Consider the following 22,151-nt stretch of genomic DNA (forward strand, 5'->3'; position numbering starts at 1 on the left):
AATGTAAACAAAGGTGCCACCGTATATGAACATTAGCATTGTGACAGCAGTGGAGTAATGTCATACACACAAGGTTACTGTGGCGCTATCTGTTCATTCCATATCAGCTGTTTTAGTCATTTTAGTGATCCATTCCAATTGAAATCTAATCCAAATTCAACACACTCAATCATTATACAAGCTAAATTTCATTAGCAGTCATATCCGCAACAAATCCCATCAAAATTCAATTTCATCCGAACCCAAGCCAATTATAATGCAAACGAAATCCAATTCAAGTCTAAGCAAAATCTGCTCCAATCAAAATCCGATATAAATCCAATTCCAGTACAATTCAAATACAAACCGACTGCAATCCAAATCTAGTTCAAATTTAGATTCAATCCAGAACAATCTAAGTTTCATCATTGAATCAAAATATCACTCAAATTACTTCAATTCTGCTTACTCTTCAAAGCAATACAATATTTTTTTTTTTTGAACACAACTTTTTTCTTTTTAAATTTTTCTTTTTCCCTCTACTGTCGCACCGGCTGTCACAATGTTTTGAATGACGTCCGCTTGCTTGTTCGTACGAATCCAAGCACAGCCTTTCTGATTCGCATTCTCTTACACGAATTCAAACACAACATAACCTTTCTGATTCACGTCCTCTCGCACGAGTCCAAGCACAACCTTTCTGATTAGCATCCTCTTGCACGAGTCCAAACACAACATAACCTTTATGATTCGCGTCCTCTCGCACGAATCCAAGCACAACCTTTCTGATTCGCATCCTCTTGCACGAATCCAAACACAACAAAGCCTTTCTGATTCGCGTCCTCTCGCACGAATCCAAACACAATCTTCCGATTCGCGTCCTCTTGTACGAATCCAAACATAATCAATCTGATTCGCGTTCTCTCGCACGCATCCAAACACAATTTGTTTTCTTCACATCATCTCGCGCAAATCTAAACGTGACCAATTCGATTTGCATGTTCTTGTACCACAGAAATCAGCAAAAATGTCACTCGACTCGTCACTCTAGAAACCTTTTTTTTTTTTTTAATTTCTTTGTATTTGTGAATTTTAACTTATTGCTAATTCTTCACAACTCTAGAAACCTGTCCCACAAGACAGGAACCACAAGTAATACTCAATCAGCCTTTATGATATTCTTTTTCACGAACAGAACCATTCATAACGAGGACTGCATCACTAAAAAACACCAACATGTTCACAAGAACTTTTAGCTGCTTCTATCGGAAAATTTACTCAACCGACAAATCATGCCTCAATGTAGTTGTCGTTGAACTTCTTCAAACGCCGATCAATTTTTCAAAACATACCACTGGGAGCTGCTGCACCATTGTCGTAAATATTTTTTGCCATTGCATTGTGAAAACGTCAACTTTTCACTAAGCAAAACAACGATAAAACGACCTATTTTTTTCACTAAAACAAGAGTGCCGAAAAGTACTGCTGTTCGACACTTGTGCTGAAAAGTAGCCCTTTTCGGCACTGTTTCTAACATGCATTTTTAGTGCATTTTCTTCTATGATGAACTACATGTTAAATGTAGTTGATCATAGCTCGTTCTGTTGAACTATGTTGTCTAAAAACGATCTCATTCAAACAGCATTTTTCGCAATTGCTAAAAATTTTGTATGTAACTTGATGCAAAACTCGATTTTTTCAGCACTCTCTGGTGTAAAAGTACCTGGGAGACGGATTGCACGCACTGGCTTGCGTATAATTGGGTAACCCTTGTTACCAAATTCTTCTAGATTGGATGAGCTGGACGCCGTTGGATCCTTCCGCCGGACAAACCTGGTGACTAAATCCTTCAGGGGTGGGTATCATTGGATATCATTGCATCCTGCTGTTGGCCACCTCTGATGTCCAAGTTCCTCGAAGATTTCCAGGACACTCTGTGTGCACTTCCGGGAATAGTTGGATACTCCACAGAATTGTGGTCAGGCACCAGTTATCCTTCGACATGTAAAACAGATGTTTTGTTGATCCAATTGTAAATGAAATTCGATTGTAAAACTTCTCGTCTTCGTCGTCATGATGTTGGCAATGATGCTATCGAGGTTACTCTAAGTTGCTTGCTGAGTAACCAGATTCTTATCCTCGGCCATCGTTGGTGCCATTTTCCCTGCCGTACTAGATAAACTCTCCGTAGATAAGACAACAGGTTTTGGCCAGAAGTTAATCAAATAGTAGTAGATAGAAACTGTAGAATGGCCTTTACCCACAGTTTACCGAATAGAAACAGGATCATCCGATGAAAGCAATAGTGACCTTGGATGAACAATGCAGCTACAATGGCAAAGTTCAAAACCGTAGCATTCTGATGTCTTCTTCATTTAAGGTGCAACACAAATTTCACAAGAATAAAAAAAAATCATCACAATGTACATAAATTACTGTAGTTAGCGTAAAAATCATCTGAAAAACATTTCAGATTTCGGATTCCAGAATTTAATGATTTTATTTTGTTGCATCTGAACTCCACAACTAACTGTGTGTATGTATTAATAACGTTCTAGACGGTTGAATGGCAATATACCGAAACGAAATTTTTGATAGGAAGCTTCAACATTTTTATAAGACAGAAACAATATGAAAAAGTATTTCAAATCGTGCAACATTTTAAAGACAATATTTTTTATCTTGTTACAGGTAAATCATCGTCCCTGAAGATACAAACAGTTCTTGCAAACCATCAACAAGGTATATTCATATAGTGTCTGAGCTATTCAGCAGAGTGTAAAGCCCAAATCTAAATTTCGCTCTATTGATTTTATATAATAAGAACCTATAATAACGAAGATACAGTAACTTAAACTGCATCATCCCTCAACTAGAGACATCCATCCTGTTTAGTTCCATCACTCCGAACAACCTAATCAATCACTGATCGATAGGATGTCATACACAACGAATGACTGTTCCGTGCGGCGCAAGCGGTTCGTCAATCAGGCCCGCTTAAGATTTCCGATGATCTCACACACGATAGTGCAAATATTAACTAGCCTAAGAGTGCACGCAAAAAAAATACACAGAAAGAACAGATCAACTGCGGTGGAACGAACCGGTCGGTCATCGCTCGCGCGCGGTCAGTGACAAATTACTTTCCGATAGCCCCAACCTCGTGCCTCATGAATAATTTATGTGCCCCGCCCTGCCCCGCGCGGGTTCGATCAATCCCGAGACGTGCGGAGCAATGGACCGACCTGTCCCGACGACGACTATTGTGATTTGAATGACAGTATCCTTTCCGTTCGGGAGATAAGTTTTTCGTTCTGGTTCTAGCACCAACAGGAAACGAACAATAACGCTTCATTTGAGTGTGACCGCGGGAAAAAAACGCCGCTCCAGACTTGGATATTACGTGCCAGGCTGGAGGGATGCCTTATTTGCCAATCCCCCGGTGCCGAGTTGGTTCGAGCTGAATTGGTTGGACATTGGCACAGAACGGGAGTTTCATGAGAGAATGGCTAAGACCAACTCATTCCAGAAGAAGGACATCGAGGAAGAACTGGGATCGATGACCCGCGGCCGCAAATAATCGATTATGCGGCAAATTTTGCAACGGTTCCTGCTATGGCAATAACATCCCTAATCAGGGCTGTCAATTTCTATTAGGGGCAATAAACCAGAAGTTTTTTGACACAGTTCTTCTGGATTAGATGGCAAGTTTTATGCCTTTTTGTTTTTGTATCTTGTCAGCAGCATCTATCGAGTATGGGATGCTCTACAATTAAATACATAACACTTATCTAATCTTCGCTGGTATAACTGGGGCACACTTCTTCTAGTTTTTTAGCATTTTAATAGCTGGTAAATTGAGGCTATATGTTCGTCATCCAAAAATGTAATGAGTCACGTTTCAACTATATTTGGCAAATTGCGTCACTTTGTACACCTTTTCAGGTTCGGGTTAACCCATTTTGTACCAATGAAGTATAATTTCAAGTTTAACAAGCAGAATCATAATCAATTGGGGGAATAAATTGGCACATGCTAGCGAAAACAAGCAAAAGGCGTCATTATAATGGATGGATGCCAACAAGAATTAGCATCATACCGCAACTGGAACAGTTTGCTCAAAACTCATCTATTTGCCCACAACAGCAGACAACGCGTGGATAACAAAAAGTATAAACATTGACACAAATACCGCACATGCGCGCGCGGGGATGCTGCAAGCTGGTTTATTTGCGCCAATCAAGCCAATGACCACAGAGAACCGTGTTACCGTTAGGCAATCATTACCACTCATAGCCCCCGTGACGACAGCCACCGGGCGATCTGTGAAGCACGTCGCCGTCCAGTTAGAAACGACGACGTCTTTGCATTTCACCTGCAGCAAACCGGGCTTCCTTGCGGTTTCCTGGATGGCTAATTTATTCGACAAACATTGTACCACAGAACCCCGATCTGGTTGCTTTTTTTTCGGGAGTTGTTGGTCTTATGAGATCACCCCTCCCCAGGGAGTAGGAGCCCGTCGTCATCAGCCTAATAGGGTGTGACAGTAAGGTGAAAGAAGAATAATGGTATTTGCTGATGGATTGAAATTAATCATGTTCTTCTGCTTCTGCCTGGCGTTCGATCTCTAGTGGAACAGAGACTACATTTCATTTAAATGATCTATGAATGCTTGCAAAATTATTCATGTGAGTTCTGCATTAGCGTAACAAAAGGTGATTCAGTAGAAACCTCTAGGTTGTAATTGGGTAATTGGAGATTTTCGAATTATCTGAAACAGACTTCAAATGTTTATAATATAAACAGATTTGTTTGTAACTTCGATAGAAAACTAGACAGATTACAGAACAATGAACATTTGCTAACGTTCTAATGTCTATCGACTATTTAACAAAGAAAAAAATCTGGAAATTATTATTGTAGATTTTTGTGAGAGTTTTCAATTAGCTTTGCAGAAACTCCAGGCAGTACCTGGAGGGCAATACGACGTCTAAATTCCAGAGATATTCCTGTTTTTTTTTTTTCGAAACCCCCGACTGGGTGGCCACCCTTTATGAGAGATTGGACTGCATTTTGAAGTTAGCAGTCTGATGAGATTTATTTTCGAAAATTCAATCAGACCTTTTCTACGAAATCTGTCTGCAATCCATTTTTTACGAATTCCTAAGAAACTCCTGTGAAATCCGTCCTTTGGTCGGTCAGAAACATTGTTTTTACTAGATCAGGTGAAGTTACACAGAGATCCAACATATGTAACTTGGAACAAGTATCGTTGGGATCAAAATATCAAAAATTGAACTCAGTAACCTATAGTAAGACCTACCCATACAGCTGTACCTATACCGACTAAGCAAGAAAAGATTCTCAAATTTGTCAATTTGATGTGACAAATCCATAAACACGTAACCCATCTTTCCCCCCACGACGCGACGCGACGGTTTAGAATAAGTCACCAAGAATCAACCCGTCCGTCCGTCACCGCGACCGCGTGGGTTAAATCTTTGCGAGCGTGGCCTTATTTCTACCGCATTGCCGAATGTCTGGTCGATTGGATCATTCCAAGAGCAGCTGAGTCATTAGTTGATTGTTTTGGGGGGTATAGGCGCTTATTCGGAAACCAGTTCCATGGGCGGAACACTCCACTGCTCTGGCTGGTATGGAGGTCAGTACTGCGGAGAATGGTCGTACACGATCACGGTGCTTGCGAGAATCTTTGTTTGCACTGTTGTTCTGTGTGAGTCACACAAAAAGAGAAAGCTGGACGTGTTTATTATTATGGTTATTATCTTCACATTCAATGTGTTTTTGAAAGGAGTGTTCGGATTAAATTTATGGCACTGCCGACGATTACTGTTTTATCTGAAGAGTATATTTCGACTGTAGAATTTTGGAGTACAGTTTCGTGTTTTCGAAAAATGTATGTAAAATTATTCAAAGGACGAATCTACAAAAGTTCTATATAGAAAAATATAATATCGAGAACTTTAACACGAAAAAGAAAAACAATCATTTTCGTTACAAAATCAATTAAACTTACTCATACACAACTTAGCACGAATATACAGGAACAACACTACAAACACACGCACCGGAACCCCCTTCTTGTGACGAAATGGTGATGCTTCGATAAGAGCGATGAAACAACGGAACGGAACACTATAGAACTGTAGTAGTATAAAGTATTAGTGCTAGCGGACTTGAGTCGATTGGCGGCGGCGATTCGCTAAGCGTTAGACCAAATTGTGCACTTTTTGGCCCGGTCTACCGATGCCAGGACGGAGCTAAACGGGTGCCAACTGACGGCGGTCACGGCGGCGCCACTTCCACTGTGAAAAAACCAATCACGATCAGACCTCGAAATTTGAAATTGGGATTATAATTAAAAACTCAAATAGCAATTGGGGAAAACGAAACAAAAAACGTGACACAAGGCCGGAAGAAGCAACAACAACGGAAGACAAACAAGTTTTGGGCTGGTCCATGAACTACACTGATCAAATACCTGGACCACGTAGTTCATGGACAGTTCTTTTTCCAATTTAACATCAATATACTCACTTAGGATCTTTTAACACTGTCTCCAGCGGGCCGTTCACATTCCAGATGTAAACGGACCCGTCAGCCGCACCGGCCGCGATTCTTTGACAAGTGGGATTGAAAGACACCCGAGCCCAGTCGCAACCCACTTTGTAGAGATCGTGTCTGCGAAAATAGAAACAGTTTCAATTTCGAATCACGCCAACCTGTTCGACTCAACGTACCGGAATGTCCGTACAATTTTGTTCTGCCGCAGGTCCAGCAGGTTGATGGTATCGTCCCGCACGCAGCACAGCAGAAACTTGCCGTCCTTGGACAGGTCCAGGGAGGTGATTTTCCCCTGCAGCGGGATGTCGTTGGCGGTGCAGTCGGCCGTTCGGGTGTCCCAGAAACGGATTTTCTTATCAAAGTGCCCACTAATGATGGAAAAGCTGTCGGTCGTGACCAGATCGTTGCAGCTGGAGCCGGCAAATTTCGTTTCCGTACCTGTTGTGGAAGATGATACATAAACGGAAGATGATGCATGAGTGAGCTTTGTGTGTAAATAATTGAAATCGTGATGTTCGGTATCCCACATGAATACACTGTAAAAATGCAATAAATTCAAATATCAGTGAATCGATATATGTATGCGATAGTGTCAGTCTTGTAGGCTGAGTGTACCAGTTACCGCCAAAATGATTCCCTATTTGACCATATTGCATCTTTTTTTGCTACTCAAACTTTCATAGTAGGTTGAAGCTTGAAAACTTTCTAAATTTCCACTATAGCCAAATAGGGAACCACTTCTCCTCTTTCTTCGTCAACGCTACAGCTGATCATCTCTATGTCGCTAACAAACACATTTGTGACGGATGCATTGATACGATGGGAACTACCACCAAACTCTTTCTTGGTAAATCTCCTGAACAACCCAGAACGTGCGTTTAACAGTCGCTCCGACGCAGAAATTATGTCACTCACTGCTAGATTACTGTCATCCGGTTGGGCCTGGATGAAGGTCAATTGGTTAAATAGTGTTGCATGGCGCAACAAACAAAAACATAGTAATTATGTAAATAATTTTAAATATGGAATCGACCAAATAAAACTTTTATAATAAAAAATGAATGTGAAACGTAGAACAAAAAACCAAGCAGTCAGAACCACCGACAAACTGACGTGTAGGCTAGTGCAAAGTACCATGAGATGCGCGTCCAAAAGTTCAAATTAAAAACCGTTGAAACACTAACGCCATCTGTTGATTTTGGCTCAGAAGTATTTTGACCAAACAATATCGAGCACTCTTAAAAAATACCACGCATACTTGTGTTGAAATGGCAAGTTTTTTTTTTCAATTGTCGAACGATGCTCTTTTAATGACAATAATTACCTATATTCCCTAAAATTGACAAAGAAAAGGAAAAATAACTGAATACTTTTGAAAATGCAGCTTTTTGTAAGCGTTGAACACCGATAAATCTCACATAATTTGAATCTTTTCTTGGATTTATTGTAGAGTGCATGTTTACATTCCGTGGCGTCGTCGTCGTGGCGTCGCCCTCATCATTGCTGCCTTCGCCGTTGTGTTGCTATTCTGCTAATTTTATATCAGGACACAATCATTTCTCCATGATACCCAAAGTAAATGTTCCCGGAGCAATCTTTTTCATTATAAGCTCAATTTGATGATATTAGATTAATGTTTCCAAAATTCAAAAAAACCTAGTGGCCGGCCGAGCTCTCGATATTCTAAGCGGCAGCAGGAGCAGTAGCATCATCGCGACGTTCTTTCGATACGGTTGGTGAGAAAAATATAGCATGCAGATGGTAACAACAGAACAGCCACCAATATTTGGTGTCATTTCACTACGGCTGGGACATTGAACATAAATTTTTATACTCAAATGTGCAAGTTAACCATAAAAATCTACATTCCGAGTTCCCGCGATTTCATATTCATAACCGACTAGCACGTGTTTTTATTTACAATCTCCATCGCATCAAGACGACGCATGCAGTAGCGTCTTCATTTTGTCAGACGTCACTTTTAGTTTGACATTTGCGACCACTGGCTTTTAAATTGACCGTTTTAAGTTTTCGGTCATGCCTTGAGATCGAGAGTCACGTCAGTTCGTCGGTGTCAGAACTTCCTGTTTCAGAAGAAGAGACTATCGCTGCTGTTGGGTGGTTTTCAAATTAGACAAAATTCTAGTAGGATTCCAACCTTGCTAATAGTTCAATCTGTGGTCGAACTTGTCATTGCCTATTCATTGCCAAATGGTTTTCATGGCAAGTCGATGACGGTCTTCATGGTAGCGACCACTTTTCTATTCTCTTATCGCAAGCCGTAGATCCCCTTCTTCTGTGTCAATACTTAGGTGAAGTATTGTGAGGCTGAATGGGACGTTTTCTCTCGAGATACCCGTCACTAACTCGCTGTCAGTTACGCCGTACTAGATCTTCCCGAGTGTAGTACGTGCATCTGATGGTCACATCCCAAAGGCAGACCATAATGGTGATCTGAAAAGAGTACCATGGTGGAATACCGAGATCTACCAGGTTATAAAGCTTTGGTGGAAGTAACAAAGTCAGAAAGCGCATCTATGATGCCAAAGAGGGTACATGGGCTGACTTCACACCTAAGACTACTGAGACCACTAGTCTAGCGGAACTATGGAGGAAGGTCAAAGCTATCAGTAATAAGAACGGACATATGGAGAAAGTGATACTTTTTTAGAGGACAACTTCGTAAATGATGCGGGTACGGTCGTTGAGGCCTTCGCCTATCATTGTAAATACACTAAGAATATCAGTTATAACTAGCATGAGACCACACGCTCAGCCATTGCACTGAAAAGGCTGCGCTTTTTAGGATATCGGGTATTGTCTGATTAGGAAACTACCCTTTATCGACCTGTTGACCCTGATATTATGAACCGGGTATAGAAAACTGGAGCCTGATGAGGGTCATTCCTATTCCCAAAGAGGAAAGGTACAAGGCGGATATGGAGATTTATGAACAGAGCTGGATTGGCATGAACGAATTCACCCACCCGATGCGTCTATGTAGCGGATACGTTATTTACCGAACTTCAGCGTCTAATGAGGGCTTGCATGTAGACGTTGTCTAATTGAACCCATCCAAGACCTACAACATGACATGAAAACTCTATAACCTGACAACGCGCAAGAGATGGGATATTCAAGGGTGCATATTGCGAACCCCAGCACAACCACAAGGGCTTTAGAATCTGCTCAGGTGCTTTCGAGAGTTCACCAGTGTGGGAGGTTAGCATCTGGTGTATCTGGTAGCAGAGATCTGGCTACTAAGATTGCGCGGGTTTCGGAAAGGGACCACCTCTTTGGTGGGTCCAGCGGTAGTCCAGCGTGCTTTGAGGCAATGGCACGATCGTACGTCCACGGACATTCTAGTGCATTGTTAGCCACTATCTCGTCTATAACAGCAGGCCTGGAATGTGGACGTCCCCAAGATTGACTAGCAAGTAACGGAAGCATGCGGGGCTATTGCCGACTCTAAAGTAGCTCTGACTTTCTTCAGAGCGGTTGAAGTTTTGTATGCGGGTGGACCACACATGTTTACCGATGGCTCATTAGCACAAGAGGAAGCAGTTTACGTAGTGCCTGGGGAGGCTATAAACCTCTGCGGCCAGTTGTCTGGTCTCTGTGACATCTCCTCAGCCGAATCCTAATGCATTGTTGTAAGCGTGCAGATATTCAAACAGGCCTTGAAACGTTGTATTCCCGGACTCCGCGAGTTGTCTATCCACCTTGGAGCACGGGTAGGAAGGACACCCGTGGTTGATCGAGGTTCAAAAGTACACTAACATACCTAACTTTTGTTCAAGCACCCAATGACGGGCAGGTATTCAAGGAAATAAAACTGCCTAGGTTCTAACAAATCAGGAGTTGCCTACGGTTCCCCACTGTGATGCAACCCGCTAAGATCAGACAAACCTTACGAAGGTATACGTGGAATGCAACCTGGCACTACAACCTGATGTTTTTCTTCCTAGAATAAGAGTGGAAAGATGTAGAAAATTCTCAAGATCAGAAGTTGCTGACTCGACTGAGAATTGAACACACTCAGCTCACTTATGGGTCAAGAATTGCCAGGGATGTGGACAAATACTAGATGTTACAACATACCAGTAAAATATAATACTCAATACGTTTCGAACGATCGAAACACTGAAAAAGCGGCTTTAAAGGTGAACATTGGGGCTCTATGACGCTATCAACGGATTAGGTATCAGGTATCAGTAGGTCGGCCCCAGAGGCACGTTCTTCTCCATTCGGGAAATTTGTGCTATTAGGATTTGAGCTCTGGTGTTCTATGAAGCTAGAGGTAGAGAGGTAGAGGGCGCGTATTAGAGGGGTCGCTAGCTAAGGGCTGTTCATAAACCACGTAGACCAAAATTTGGCAATCTCAGATTCCCCTCCCCCGTCGTAGACTTTTGTCCATACAAAAATTTTGAAATTTGTATGGAGCGTAGACATTGGCCAGACAACCCCCCCCCCCCCCCCCCCTCCCCCAAAAAGTCTACGTTGTTTATGAACGGCCCCTAAGATACGCGGGGTATGGTACCACGAAAAGGACTGGGTAAGGCAGTACCAAAAATTGAGGATTGGCTCTCTAAGAGTTTAACATTTCCAGGAGGAATCTACTAGCATCCAATGGTTTACCTTGAAAAGGATTCTTCAGAAAACGTAGAAAAAAAAGTCAATACTTACACGACCGATTTTTGAGGTCCCAGATTTTCAGCGTCCGATCGTGGCTCCCCGTGACCAGGAAGGAGGCACCGAGAAACTTCGCCGCCAGCACCTTGCCGCTGTGCCCCGTCAGAGTGTGCTGAAAGTAAAAACAAACAGAACAAGAAAATGAAAAAAGAGATCCGATAAAGCACTCCGCAAAACGTTCAACATTTAGGGGGCTAATTGTGGACTGACAGATGTGTTGATTACAGAACAATTATTCACACGTATGAGAGTTCTCTCTGCCGTTGTTGAGTGTTTGTTTGGTTTTGTGGTCCATTTTTTTTCTCTTCTCCAGCCGGGCCGCCAATCATTCACTTTCTTTTCCCTCGTGCGGCAGACACCCATAGATCTACTTTTCTTACCCTTTCGCAGCTCATCATGCTGATGATGATGATGGGCATCCATCCCGCTTTCGGTGCGAGTCTTAGCAAATTTCCCATAGACAATGAACCAATGAGGTGCGGTGCGAGTGTGTAGCCAAAACATTTCACCCACAAAGCGCCACGCCAGCGTCAAATAATCCGTCCATTCGCGTCTCGTGAAACGTCGAAATTCAGCTCACGGTGTGATTTGGGTAGCATTCATAGGTTACTTTCGTCTGCACCAGAGCAAGGGCGAAGCTTCATCAACTAGAGGAAGCCCCGAATAAAGGCCGCCTCGTCTGCCTCTGCCGCGCCGAGCTAATCACGAAAACACGGGGTTAGCGCCTGGTGGAGGTTAGACACGGCAAAAAAAAGAGACAATTCCGTGTCGAGCTCGAGCGCGGCTGGGGCGGAGGGTAGTGACGGCGCCCTTTAGCCAAAGTTCGCAGGTTTGAAAGTGAAAATTCCCAGAAATCGGAAAGGTATTGTGCAGCGGTGCCAAGGAAAACGGTTCTCCCGCCTTCTGTGCCCGACGACGACAAGGTGGTACCAATAGTTGTGGGACCCATGTAAGGGAAAACTAATCTACTCACGCCATCAACACCAACCTAACCGCACCGTCCGACCGATCGACGACCGTCGTCCGTAGGTACTGTTCCGATGAGCTAGCGGTTGTCTAGGCGCATCAAGATAGTGGGTGGGTCCCACTGGCGAAAGCGAAAATCGAGCTTCGACGATAGAGTTTAGCTTGTCGCTTTTTTTTTGTTATGTTTTTGCCTAATTTCGTTAGGTCCAGTGTGGGAAAAAGTATGACCGCTGGTCTGTCCGACCTCATGTGAAAAACTGAACCGAATTTCGGAACAAATTGAGCATTTATCGAATTTAGCGTAAAGCCCGTTGAATAGTTGCCAGTCATCGGTCGACGGAACGTCAAGCATGATGGAAATTCGTCGGGTACAAAATCAATGGTTTTACGTTGAATTATTATCGGGGTTTTTCGTTTTTGGATGCATGAAAAAAAAAAAAAAAAACTGTGATCAACTTAGGGCTAATCGGATGCCAACAGATGCAAGTCTGCACCGAGATACTCGAAAAGACGATTCCAATATGATGGTTTAAAGTTTTTTCTTCGTAAAGGACTCCACTGGAAAGCGTTTCTGCCTTCGAAGAAGTCCTCTAAGCTGGCTGCTTTTGATTAGTGGATGACATACTGGAATTCATTAATAAGGATCCGAAAACATCCAAGCTTTCCGTTAGATACTTTTGGAGAATACTTGAAAACTTCCAGCAAACTCGTTCACTGTTTACAGATGACGAAAGCCCATGCGGTAAGCGTACGGGTATTCAGCACGACCATGCTAAGAGTGACGGGTTCGATTCCTGGTCGGTCCAGGAACTTTTCGTATTGGAAATATCCTTGACTACCTGTGGCAAAATGGTAATTGGCAAGCTCTCAGTAAATGACTGTGGAACTACTTCTAAAACACTGACAAACCTAGCTTTGTCCCAGTTTGGGCGATACGCCAAGAAGAAGATGATGATGAAAGTAGCGATGAATATTTGTGATTATTGCTGCTGCGCAAACGCAGAAGCAAAACACATTTATTCATGGACAAAAAACTCTTGATTTGCGATCAGCTCTTTTTTGTAATTTAAGTAAACCACATTTACTCAACTAGAAGTTACACTGTTCAGTAAAAATGGACCAATAGAATATTACTTTTTGTTGAAATTCAGTTGTTTTTCTATTAAATCCACAACAAAGTTCTCTTCTATTATTTATTTGCGAATAAAGGTTCCTGTTTTATTTTTGTGTAGCCTCGCGTATTAGAAGAGAGCGAGTAACCGCTCACACGGCTTACTCTTGAAGCCATGCTGTTTTGATATGGGATGTACTCCAAATTACTGCCTTTCCTCAAAAATCTCTAATCTAGGTATATAAAATGTTCATCAAAATACTCCTTCCACCTTTCAATTGCCTCACGTTCATCAAGATGTTTCTGTCCTATAACTACGCATTGCGCTAGCGTTGAGAACAGGGAAGCAGTTTGATTTCTTCGTAATCTGTTTTTAATCTGGAAATGGAATGTTTATTGTCAAAGGCACATCAGAAATAGTAATGGTTATGCTTTATTAGACTACATAACGAGTTTATTCGTTCTCACACTTCCATTTTACTATGTTTCCTTATTGCTTGTCTTAGACTCAATCAGAGTATGGCATTTTATTTCATCGCTATGCGGATGATCTCATTTTAAAAGTCGCTCGACTATCTGGTGCGTCAGAACGGGTTTCCGGTCCCATTGGTTTACTACTCACAACCATGAATTGCCGCCACACTTGCCGCTTGGTTCTTCTCTCCTATCATAATCCCAATCACCCCCACCAGGCTTTGTGAATCTGTTAACGCTGTGTGCTACAGCGGCGTTAATCCCATTTAAACGACACAATCATTTCTGCTCAATAGTATATGAGCTTGCCGAGCTTTCCACTCCAGTCAACGGCGGCGACCGAGCAGTTTTCCTCTAGAAAGCTGCCAATACGCCCAACAAATAAACTAGTTTGATGTGACTTCCGATAGACGGCCAAGACGACGACGACGATGCCGTTTTTTTCTTCCCTGGCAAGATGCTCTTAATCTGTTGCAACCCGGTTTTTCATCCCCTCGCGCGCGCTCGCATGGACTGGCAACATTCTGTGGCATCGACATCATCATCACCATCTCTCATATAGCAGCACATATCAAAAAGCCACCACACGAACGGGTATTTTTCTGCTCTGAGCCTCGAGAGTAGTCCAACAGGATTGAAACAGGTTACTTCGAATGGGAGGATGTCGACAGGGAATGTGCAATTTTGTGAACAACAGACGGACGGAACTAAATATTTTCTAAGATTTTATTTAACATGACTTATAAATAGTAAATTTATGGGCCATACAAACTATACCACTAATAAATGAGCAAGGATCGCTCGTAGTTGAAACTCAAGCATAGTCAGATGAGCTGCAGTCGTTCATGAAACCAACGAGATAGCTGCTTGGGGCTAACAAGCATATTTAGTGTGTGAGTGTTGTCGATCTTCTATTTTAGGCGAGAATGGCGTCTGATACGTCAGATTGTAAGAAAATGTGAGGAAGGGAAGGAAAGAGAAGTGGCAATTGTAATCGCTGGTCCATTGTAGGTATCCATAAATTATGTGGATCCCAGGAAAATGGAGTAGTGGGTCTGGCCGAAGTCTACGGTCCATACAAGTTTAGAAAATTGTATATGGATAAAACTCTATGAGGGGAGGTGGCTCTGGATGGCCAAACATTAGTCTACGTAGTTATTGTGGGCAACTTGGAGCTTTTCCACTCTAACTCAAAAATGAATGAGTTATGTTATCTTGTCTTTCCGAAAAACCAAGACCCATAAATCAAGCAACACCTGTACCGGGAACCTGAAGATCCCTGGAATCCCTCTGACGAGCTGCAATCCACCAAATCAGCGTGGAGACGAACGTGCGCGTTCTCAATTATTGGCATATTCGCACAACGGCGAAACCGCACACAGAAAGTGCTTTCACGACATCAACCGCTCGCTGGCTTGTTCGCGCGCTAGCTCGGTATCGGTCGGTGCCCACTGGATTGCTTTTGCCCGTATTTGGAACCCCTTTCCCTGTGCAACCTACCTGTCGGTATACCCACTTGCGGGAAGATCTATGCGAATTAGATACCAAAGTTTGCGAGCGCGCACAGGCGCAGGCCGTGCGCTTCTACACAAAAAAAAATCATTGGGGGAAACGCACATGCAATTTATAAAACGTCTATTAAATTCATGCGGGTTGGAATATAAATGCATATTGTTTCACTTTTTATTCCTGCTGCTGCTGCATCTGTTGCATGGCTGCAGCTCGCAGCCTGCAGCGGATTGACCTGATTTTCGATGTTCCGAACACGGGGGGAAGATAAAGCCACTTTCTTTCTGGCTCAACCTGAAATGTGAAGCTCCCATAGAGGTCTCGGAAGGTGGTCTATGCCTGGACTTCTGCTAATGCCAAAGTGCAGCCATGCGCAATGGACGATTGGCATTTAGGTACGAATCTCCCTCTCGATCTGATAATGATCTTCATCATTGCGCAGCCATCCATCGATTGGCAGCAGCGCGGTTGGTCGGTTGGTGTTCTTTGCGTTTTGATCTATGGGATGAACAAGTTAGACCAGTTCCATGTGGCGTCCTCTGAGTGCGGTTGAATTTTACAACAGGTTGCTTTCCTCAATCTCGACGGATATGCGATGGAGTTGAGGAATGACTCATTTCCGGTACGTCAACCCTACTATACGATGTCACTGGATGAGTATTTCAGGGGATGGTAACCAATATATTTTACATCACAAGCGTCATAAGCTATGTCTGGAAGGATCTCATTTGGAACGAGGTGATTTTCAGGTTTTCTAGACTTTGACTAGGAACTATACCTGGAAAATTTTATTCATCCAATGCCAACATAGTTTATCTTCAACAGTAATGAGATTGTTGACACCAAAAGTGACCAATTTCAAAAAAATAGATAGTGTTCTTCAAATATTCCACCAAGGGCTGAAAGTTTCTTTAATAAAGACAAATCAATCAAATCAAATATTCCACAATTTCAAATGATATTAATTACAGAATTTCTACACAATGTTAAGACCACCTAACAGCACGCAGAAAAACACCATTATTTCAATGACTGTCCCAAAAACAAAACAAACATTAAAATCCAAACCACACAAGAAGTAATTGCGGTTTCACTTTATCCAGGCGGAACCGCCTGTCTCTTTGGAAAATCTTTGGAGAAAAATCTTTCCAATCAATCGAGGCCTGCCTGACTAATTGCCGGACAGTTCCAATATGCTAATTTCAAACTCAATACCGCGAATGGAGTGCCGCGCGGACCAACTCGGGAAAAGCCGGTTGTTGTAGAGCACGCAAGTAATTTACTCTTATTAAGAATTAATTGCACCAGCATCGCCGCTGAATGCGACCACTCCAGAAGTGGTGGTGGTGGTGCTGATCACCGTACCGCAGATTCACAACAACAAACTCTTTTGCGTACCTACATACAAACAACAACACGGTGAAACGCTCTTGGAGCTTCTTCTGCGGTGTTCCGGATTTTATTTATTTATAGAGGCAGCAAGCGCCGCGAAACTAGATTGCAAGCCACCTGTTTCGGCTCGGCTGGATTCGTCCTCAATAAATCAATAAAATATGATGAGCTTCGCCAATGCATGCTCTATGCTGTCGAGGGGTGGGAGATATTTGGTGATGCTGTGAAATGGAGTGAAGATGATACTTTTTTTCTAAAAGGAAAATAAAAGTGAAAAACAAAAATTTGGAAAGAGTTGTGGTTGCGTTGATTGGGAACTCTCGTATAACTGAGCCCAGATAGCCGAAACGGCAAACGAGCGGTTAGAATTTAGGATTTTGGTTAGTATTTATGAAAGAGATTCCAAATAATCTCTGGAGGAAATTTTATAGAAATTAGGGTCTAGGACCATTTGGACAGGAGCACCTATTTTAAGCACTTGCTGCTATATCTCAGTAAATTTCAAACCGATTGGCTTGAATTTTTGTACATGGCTAGATACTGTGCGTATCTGATCGTGTCTCAAAAATCAAGTCAATCGGTTCAAAATTGACTGAGTTATAGCAGCAAGAGCCCAAAATAGGTGCTCCTGCCCAAATAGTCCCATACCCTACCTGTAAAAATTCATGATGAAAACTCTGAAACAATTTATAAAGTAATCTCTGAATGAAATTCTGAATAAATTTCACAAAAGAAACGCTAGAAAGAATCTTGAAAAATGTTTGTGGGAATCCCTAGATAATCTCAGAAAAAAAAAAACGCTGGAGGGATTCTTGAATGAATCCTTGAAATAATACTTAGAAGAACTCCCAGAGATACCTCTGGAGAAATTTTTAGACGACTTTCTTGTGAAGGTTCAGGAGAGATTGTTGGACAAAAATTTCTGAAGCAATTTATGTAGAAAACCCTCCAAAGATTCCAGGAAAAAGTCTTGAAGAACTTTCTGAAGGAAGCACTCCTTGAGATACCTCTACAAGAGTTCATATAATAATTTCGTGGGGAATTTTAGGATTCTTTTAAGGAATGTCTTGAGAAGTGATTTTGGGAGTCCTGGAGAAATGCAAAGACATAAACTGGATGACATTTTGAAGAAGTACCCGTACAAATTCTGAAGTATTTATTACCTGTACATATTCCTGTTGAAATCTCTGGAGCAATTTATGAAGTAATCTATGGATGAAGTTTTGAAAAAAAAATTGCAGAAGATTCTACAGAAATTTCACAAAAAAATCTCTGAAAGGACTATTGAATGAATATCGATTTTTTTTTGCAGGAATCCCTACAAAAAAATTCGAAAAAAGGATTTTTTTCAAGAATCCATGAAAAACTACTTAGAATAACTCCCGGAGTAGTACTACTTCTAGAGGAAAACTCAGAAGAATGTCTTGTGAAAGTTCTGGAGAGATTCTTGGATACAAATCTCTGGAGAAATTTTTGAAGTAATTCTTGAAGCAATTTTTGTGTTCTTTAAAAGCGATTCTTGAAAAAAAAACCCTCCAAGGATTCCAGGAAAAAATCTTGAAAAATTTCTGAAGCACTTCTGGAGATACCACTACAAGAGTTCCTAGATGAATTTCTTGGAAAACAGGAATACTTTTAGGAGTGTATTGAAAAATTATTTTGGGATTCGCAACGACCGGGACAGTATGGCCTCGGACGCTGTGATCCGGACCCAAATCCTACACTATAAATTAAGGTATCAACGCATTAGTTCTACAGAACTACGATAAGGAGCTGTCCATAAACCACGTGATTATCATGAATTTGATGTTAACTAAATAAATGAATGAATCTCAGAAACCAGTAAACCGAATTGAATGAAATTTTGAACGTCTATCAACAATATATTAGTGCTTTACAAGTTAGTAAAACATAGTACTTTTTAAACATTTAAAAACGTTATCATGGATTGTACACTTTTTGGATCTTTCTCGAAAAAATGATTTTTTTACATCAATGTCATAAAAATTTAGTTTTGATATCCAAAGTTTTTCTTCTCCTGTTTTCAAGATATCTCTAATTAGATATATTAGAGCCTATTTGGATTGAAGGAAGAACACATTTAGTAATGTTTGTGTGGTACTGTAAATTTGACTTATTTTCCTCTATATGGATGAAAATGTCAAACCGTATAACTTCATTCGTCGTAAGAAAATAACACATTTTATAATGTCGCATCAAGTATCAATATATTGTTGATGAACGTTCCAAATTTCATTCGATTCTGTGCACTGGTTTCGGAGATATGACAGTTGAAAAATTGATTGTGCGATTCTAACTTCGCGAAAGATTAACCAATCGAGCCCAAATTTGTACCAATGATGCTTATATAATAGGTTGATAAATAGTCAAAATTTGAAAAATTACAGCATGTTGAACTTTTTTGTGAGAGAAAAAAAAGTTGCTTATCTCAAACATTTTGGCCATCCCCTGTAGCTTATCAGGGTTATTATATGATAGAAAAAAATTACAGAACAGCAATTAAAAATAATATTTCCATGCAAACTATAATTTACACTTCTTCCATTACACGTTCTTCAATTTATGTTTTGAAGAACGTGTAATGTTTTTTGAACAATATTCCTAATGAAACATATTTCAATTATCTTTTTTTAATTCCCTCCATACACAAGATCCACCCCAATGTTGATTGCAAGCTTTGCGTGGCAAAACGCGAGAGCACTTTACAATTAGAATTCTTTCCGGTCCTGAGAGCTACAACCTTTTATTTCTGCCTAATGAGCCGCCTAATTCTTTTCCAGATTTTTAGAGCACGAACCAAATACTCACACTCAGTGCACATACTGAATCTGAGGTTATTGGCCAGTCCGGCATTCATCTCCGAAAAAAAACTAATACCGGTAATTACGCTTCACATTTGAAACGCCTTTTACGCAACACTGCGTCGTCGTCGTCGGCGTCGGCGTCATCGTCAACAATTTGTGCCGCGGACTTCACCCCCTAGCTCTCGCGTGTGAACAGTTCTCAGATAACGAACGACGATAAACGACAAATCACTACGTCAAACCCCTCGTTGACTGGGCTGGGGGTGGTTCATCTGCACCGGGTGGATGACAACGCCAAAGCTCGCCGCCACACCTATTCCGATGCACCGGAGAGCCTGTTTCACACATGTGGCGGTTGCGGCAGCGGCGACGTCGCGGGCGGACGCGGATAAAATAGATTTAACACTTTCGATCACGTACGGCCGGCATTTATTGTCTGGGGGGTTTGTCCGTGTGCAAATAAATACACGAGCTCCAGCTCACACACTTGATCGATCAATGACTCACTGCACACATAGGGGGAGCAACAATTTGCCGGCGTCCACCGCCACCACGTTTGGCTATTGATTGGCGTGCGTTGATACCTATGACGGCGTGGCTGCGGCTGACTACTAGTCGCGCGCGAGGGCAACGACATTCGCGCGGGAAGCACACAATAGAGCGCGGCGGTGTGCCGAAATTACGGCGGCGAATTGATTGTTGAACATTGTTTTGATGGGTGTAATGAGCTCAATTAAGGGTGTGTGGATGCTGTAATGGATGAGGCGTGCCGATGAGAGTGAAATACCGAAATAGGTGTGTTTAAACCTGGTTGGGAGGGGTGCGTGCACATGGCGGTTGGAAAATTCTTTGCGAAACCGGGCAAAATGCTGGAAATTTGAGAAGTTTGACACTTCCTTTTACTGAATTTCTCTGAATTATAATAATCACATTCTTTCAATTTCTGTGCACAAGCTTTGTTCGCAAACTAAACGAAGATGCATTCGACAAATGTACTTGGAATGAGTCACAGAGAGTATAAACCAAATGAGAAATGACGCCATTATGACAAATTTCTTTCTGATGTCTTATTGAAGGAATCAAAACTTTTGAGCGGACATCCATCGATCACATTTTTTGAACGATGATAACAACAGTAGTGATGTTATCGTACATAGAGTATACGTTCTCATGTGAAGCACATTTATTTTATTCATTTTTTGCTGGGAGTCAAAAACTATCATGGGTGCAGTTTTTAAACAGGATGAATATAAGACTGTAGGAAAAATGAGGATAATTACTTCAAACTAAAAAAAAAAACTAAAAGCTTGCAGTTATGGTAGTTCTTATAAGGTCGTTGTTTACTGAAAAAAATCTGATACTTTTAAGAACCGATGCCACCCATGTCCAGAACTCATTTTTTTACAAAATATTCAGGAATGATTATTATAATAACTCTCTCAGTCTCTAAGGATCTCTATAAAGTTGTCAGTCATTATTCGTGCGCCCCAAACCTGTCTAAAAATAAAGCTTTTACCAATGGAAGGTATGGATGTTATTTAAAATGGACTTGTAGGAAAATTCAATAGAAAACCTTTTGTAGCCGCCAAAAAATGCAGTCAAAAATTTACAACCATTTAAAAGAACGTCTTCAACTCCTTAAACTTGTGCAACATTTACTACATGATAGAAATATACTTCGTCATATGCGCTAATTCCCGTCATATCACATGCCTCACTAAAAGCAGGTATCACTGTTTCAAGGGTCTTTACATTCTGAATCGTATGCCGTTCTCAGCATCGAACACAGATAATAACGACCGCTTCGACACATGGCCACTAGAACGCATTTTACCATCGACAATCGAACTCCCGCTGCCGGACAACAACGATCTTGCACTAGTTTCTGACTACTTGGCCATATTGCCACTGGAACGCAATCCTTCTCCGACGTCTGTATCACAGCCACTAGGACGCACGAACCACGGAATTATGGAAGCATCCAACTCGTTCAACACAGTTGAACCCCGCCGCCAGCGTTAATACAGTTATCCTGGTTATGTTATTGAGACTGAGGAACGTGGTTTCCACCATGCTCCTAGCATAGAACTCCCGCTATACGATTTCTATGATATCGTCCCAGGAAGCAGCCGCATCACCTCACCTAATGAAAATCTCTATAATAAAGTAATAATAAAAACAATCCAAGAGATTGTCCAGGTCCTGGTTTCGCTATTGGAAACTCGATCGTGCCCATCCTCCGTGAGCTCTGCAGCACCTCAATGTTGTGACCACGGCCGAGGCAAAAGTATGCAAGCGAAGCTGCGACATTTACTGCTGAATTACCAAAGCTTTGGCGGCATGCATTCTGTCGATCAGTGATACGACATTGTTGTTTTCACCAAAACTTGGCTGACTGATGACATCAACTCCAGCCAAGTGTTTGGTCTTGGATACGAGGTTTTCCGATATAATCGGAACACCTATAGTAACCACATTTTTGTTTTTGTTTTGAGAGACTTTACCCTGAAGGACCATTTGTCTCTAACGTATATAAAAACCAGAAATCATCAGGCTAAGGTGTATTAATTACTGTCAACTCTAGCTTAAAAAATAACACCTTAGGTAACAATTCGTGG

At 41.7% G+C, this 22,151-nt stretch overlaps 2 protein-coding genes across 3 annotated transcripts in view; one reads left to right on the forward strand and one right to left on the reverse strand.

The window, feature by feature from the left end:
- The window catches only part of LOC109397248 (uncharacterized), a 377,190-nt gene that overhangs the window by 60,664 nt on the left and 294,375 nt on the right, over window positions 1–22,151 (forward strand). The gene's annotated exons all lie outside the window — the stretch shown is intronic.
- LOC109397249 (autophagy-related protein 16-1) overlaps window positions 5,827–22,151 on the reverse strand; it is a 332,447-nt gene continuing 316,122 nt past the window's right edge. Inside the window, exons 4-7 of one of the 2 annotated variants that reach the window (XM_062846071.1) lie at window positions 11,251–11,368; window positions 6,741–7,002; window positions 6,538–6,681; window positions 5,827–6,332 (exon numbers count right to left, since the gene is read on the reverse strand). In XM_062846071.1, coding sequence (XP_062702055.1) covers window positions 6,203–6,332; window positions 6,538–6,681; window positions 6,741–7,002; window positions 11,251–11,368 — 654 coding nt within the window. In that variant the 3' untranslated portion in view covers window positions 5,827–6,202. The remainder of the gene's footprint in view (window positions 6,333–6,537; window positions 6,682–6,740; window positions 7,003–11,250; window positions 11,369–22,151) is intronic. The other variant, XM_029866911.2, reaches the window with a different exon arrangement.

This window comes from Aedes albopictus, chromosome 1, assembly GCF_035046485.1.
Source record: "Aedes albopictus strain Foshan chromosome 1, AalbF5, whole genome shotgun sequence".
In the NCBI taxonomy this organism is placed as follows: domain Eukaryota; kingdom Metazoa; phylum Arthropoda; class Insecta; order Diptera; family Culicidae; genus Aedes; species Aedes albopictus.